The following is a 4648-nucleotide window of genomic DNA, read 5'->3' on the forward strand; positions in this document are numbered from 1 at the left end:
TCCCTACACTCAAATCAGTTTCAAATTGATTGTTAACACATTCTGTAGAGTCATTCTTTGGATGAAAATGCTTTGAATTAGCTAACTCACTTTCTTGCAAAATACTCTCATATTCATTTCTGTCAGCTAGATTATTTTGATTAACGTATTTAGTTTCTTCCACATTTATTTTCTTACTCTTTAAGGAAACTGGTTGCGTAGAAAACATGCCATCCATTGAATAAAAACTATTTTTCTCTTCCTTTTTAATCTTAATATCTTTATGAACTTGGCAACTGTTTGTTAAACTTTGTGCTGTGACTTTTTCTTCCTCCTTCCAAATCAAGTCATCTTTTTTCCCTTCAAGGTTACTTCTGAGCAAACTTCCAAAATTTAACGTCTGAGTTATAATTGTGGAATCGGTTTGTTCACCATGTTTTATGTTGTGGCTTGTCAGTATGGCTTGTTGATTGATACTGAAGAAATTTTCAAATATGGACTTCAAATTAAAGCTACTGATCTTATTATGCTCCTGTTTTCTTTCAGTATCTAAATCTTGATTGTGGTTATTGATTTCATAAAATTTTTCATTAATGTATTCTTGGTTCTGTATGAATTGAGTAAGAGATTTTACATGTGTTTTAACAGTATTTGTATTACAGTGAGTCCAATTTTCCATATCCATGACTTGTTCAGGACAGCTCTTACTCTTCTTGTAACTAATTTCTTTTGTCAGAGAAATTTCATCCATGTCATCAAAGTCCATTAAAAGAGGAATTTTTTCATATATTTCAAAAATTGGAAAATGTATATTTTTAGTTGCCATACTAAAGGAACTGATGGATTTTTTCATAGACTCTTCAAAAACTTGTTCACTTTCAAATAGCTTTCTTTTCTCTAACATAGGTTTTGCATTATATTCTAACAGTCTTAGAAAAGTCTTTTCTAAAGTCTTTCCTAGATATACAATATGATTTTCCACCATAATATTTCTTGGATAATTCAAATACACTATCCAGTTAAAAATGCATCCCTCTTCTAATTTTGGATCGTATTCAATTGTGGTTAAAGAGTCAAAGTTATTGAGCAAAGAAGCTATGCTGGTTTTCAATGTGACATTTAGAGGTTCTGAAACATTGGTTTGTGAATATATGCTTAAAATGTTATTCTTTCTATTGGCATTTATGTTCCTAGTTATTAGATTTTGAACATCAATTTGCTTTATACACTTCAAAATTTCATACCAGCTTAAAATACTATGATCTTTTTCATTTCCTGAAATACTTATACAGAAATAAAAACTTTTTGTAATGAAATGCTCAAAAATATTGCTTAAATTAAAGTCTTTTTGTGTTGCATAATATTTCAGCTGTACCATATTATTGTTTTCTCCTTTAGCATTTAACCAAAAAGAAGTTATTAAAGCTTTTTGGCTACCCAGTGTTCCTATCATGAGCAGCTTTGATTGTTCATGCATATTCATAGATTTCGTATTATAATAATCTTCCTGGCTTAAAAGATCTATTTCTAATAAGTGTAGCAAATTGATACCAGTTTTTTTCATATTTTCACAGTTAGTTTTATAATTATCCATAATCCAACTATTTTCTCTATTTTCTCTCAAAATGTGTCTAATATTATAGTCCCAGGTTTGAAATTTTTCTAATCTGGTAGATACGTAACTGTCCAGGCATGTTTCTGCTTCTTCCCAATTTGCATTTTGAAGTTTTGTAGTAAAATTCTTTTCAGGGTGTCTTACATCAGACTTAATACTACTGTGATTATAGTAGTGTACACTGATCGAGTCTTTTTTTCTCACACAAATACTTCGGTTGCTGAGTGACTGATGTTTACTTTCATAACATTCAGAAAAAACATTTTCTGCTTCCACAACTTTTTTATCATCCTGTAACTTTTGCTTCTTAACATTCGATCTATTTTGGGACCAGTAAATGTTTGTGAAATCCCTAACATATGTCTCATTTTTGTCATTCTTCTTCTTTGCTATTTCCTTTAAATAGACAGGGGACATTTTGCTATTTAAATCAGTTGGAAACTCAGAGATGCTTATTGTGCTGCTATCTCTAAAATAGCTGGGTTTGGCAATTTCCATGCTGGGCTGGTGTTGAGGTTTTGATATTTTTAGCGTAGATGCTGAAATGTTATTTTCTTTTTTGTTTGATGGCATAACACTGTCAGCTTTATATTTGTTCTTAATTTTGTGAAGTGTCGATTTAGTTTCCTTGTAAAAGGTAACATCCAAAAATAGATTTTCCGTCTGTTTTAAATAATTATTTTTCTGACTGTGTCTCCCTTGAACTAAATATTGTCTTCCATCCTCATTTTTCGCTCCATGTATATCGTGTAAAGAGGCGTTGGGGAAAAGCTGGCCGACCTCTGTTTGGGATCTATCACTGCAGTGCACGCTGAAAACCTCCCTAACAGACAGTCCTGGTTCAGAAGAACTTCGGGGAGTTCTCGAGCCGGAATCAAAACTTTGTGATGAGGGAGACTGCACACAACTATTCATCTCATATTTGCTATTTCGGCATCCCAGACTGCATATCTGCTTCCCACTGGCTGATTTCTCCACACTCAAGTCTGTAGAGTTATCGAAAGTCACGTTGGCTGAAAGAAGGGGCGCCTTGAAGGGTCTCGGTGGCAACTCCCAGACCCTTTCTACCTCAGACAACCGAGGCACCAAAGGAAGCCTCCACTCCACCTCAGAAACACTGCCAGGCTCTGCAAGACGGAGCCGTTTACTACTGGGGAGCTGCGAATCAGGGTCTTGAGGAGGCGGTAAAAGGGAGGCCCCCTCCCTGAGCTCTGCGACTCGCCGCGTAGGGTGCGTGAGCGACATCACCAACAGCTGAGAGGATCTGTCCGAGGTGCCGGCAAGTTCCGGTCTTTTAAGCCTGCGCGAAGAGGCTCCGCCTTACCCCGCCTCCAGGCCGTCCCGGCCTCGCCCCCGACACGCCCCTCAAAGCCAAACTCAGCCCCAGTTTCATAGCAGCCTCGCCCCGACCACGCCCCTCCACCGCCCGGCTTAGCCCCGCCCCGATCCTGCCCCTCTCCACCCTCGCGAGCTCTGGGTTGTCTCTGCTTCAGGCACCGAAAGCGCGGGCGGTTTTTTGTTACGTTGTCTATTTTTAGCACCTCTTGCTAATGCCACTACTGTACCTGGTCTAAATAGTTCTTCCTTCTGTCAGAATTCAGAAGAAAAGTCAGAATGTCTATGATTTCTTTTTAATTTGTGAACGGAAACAGCTTTATGTTCAAAATTCTAAGATTCTATATTTTCCTCAGAAGCGGCTTCTCCGCAGACGCTCTCGAGCGTCTTGTCCCGTTAAATCTCGTGGTTCTGTGAGCACCAGACCAAATCTCTCTGTGTCTGGAAAAACTTTAAAATGCTCTCGATCATCCCAGTGGCATTTGAAATCAGAGTTCCATCTCACTAATAAAGTGTGTTTGAGGGGAAGAAGGCATTGGTACTGAACAATATTTCAGGAAAAAGTGTGTGGAAATTATTACCCAGATAATTATTAATCTTCACTTTGAGACTGTAGAAAAATAGTTTTCATATGCGCTGTGGGGTTTCTTTCCTCAATATTGTAGATAAAAATACTTAAAGATAAAAAATTATATGTTGCAACTATTCCATTTACTACAAGTATAAATAATATAGTTATGACTCATACCTATAAATTTTGTAAACGTTATTTTTGTTTTTCCTCTGCTTTGAGAACAATTTATTATTTCTAGTCAATTTTGATTTTTGTGAATTCCATAGTCATAAAAAATAACATGATTTTCAAAATGTTTATTATTATTATATACATGTTTATTAAGAAACATGTAATTATTGCTTAGTTTTTAAACACCTCAGTTGCCTTAATGTTTATTTCAAAGTTAGTAAGTTTTATGTTCCCTGGTAAAAATAAAACTACAACAATGTCCTAACTTAAGAACCCATAGGAGCATCCATGACGAGATATGACTAGCATACTACTTTCGGCAGTAAGATATTCATCAGCCTCCTGTCTTGTTAATACTCTTAGCTATACTGAGATTTCAATTCTGGGCATTTGCTATTACTTTAGCTTTTAAATTCCTCCAGAGAATGTTTGCTTAAATTTATAGTACAAGCACTTCATCAACACTATAAATGAGAATGTGGCAGAGGTTCAGATTATAAATCAGTGAGTTCTCAATGTGCTACTTCTACTTGAAAATCCATATCCAAAAAGATATTTGCACACCTATGTTCATAGCAGCACTATTCACAGTGGCCAGGACATGGAAGCAACCGAAGTGTCCTACGATAGATGGTTGGATAAAGAAGTTGTGGTACATATATACAATGGAAAATTACTCAGCCATAAGAAGAGAGAAATACTGCCATTTGCAACAACATGCATAGACCTCGAGATAATCATGCTAAGCAAAATAAGCCAGACAGAAAAAGTTGAAACCACATGATATCACTTATATGTGGGATATAAACCTAAAAGCAACAAATGAGCAGGACAAACAGAGCAGAGACTCATGGACATGGACTGTAGGTTAGTGGTTACCAGAGGACTATAGACTAGTGGTTACTAGTGGGGTAGGGGAGGAGAGGAGAGGTAGATGGGGAAAAGGGGGTCAAATATAGGGTTTAGGGGAAAGG

At 36.7% G+C, this 4648-nt stretch overlaps 1 protein-coding gene across 1 annotated transcript in view; it reads right to left on the bottom strand.

Moving 5' to 3' along the window:
* Positions 1-2839, bottom strand: part of RAD51AP2 (RAD51 associated protein 2) — a 7375-nt gene extending 4536 nt beyond the window's left edge. The window contains exon 1 of the mRNA XM_006910418.2: positions 8-2839. Coding sequence (XP_006910480.2) covers positions 8-2839 — 2832 coding nt within the window. The remainder of the gene's footprint in view (positions 1-7) is intronic.
* Positions 2840-4648: the final 1809 nt, after the last annotated feature.

The sequence above is a fragment of the Pteropus alecto genome, unplaced genomic scaffold (assembly GCF_000325575.1).
Source record: "Pteropus alecto unplaced genomic scaffold, ASM32557v1 scaffold61, whole genome shotgun sequence".
Lineage (NCBI taxonomy): Eukaryota > Metazoa > Chordata > Mammalia > Chiroptera > Pteropodidae > Pteropus > Pteropus alecto.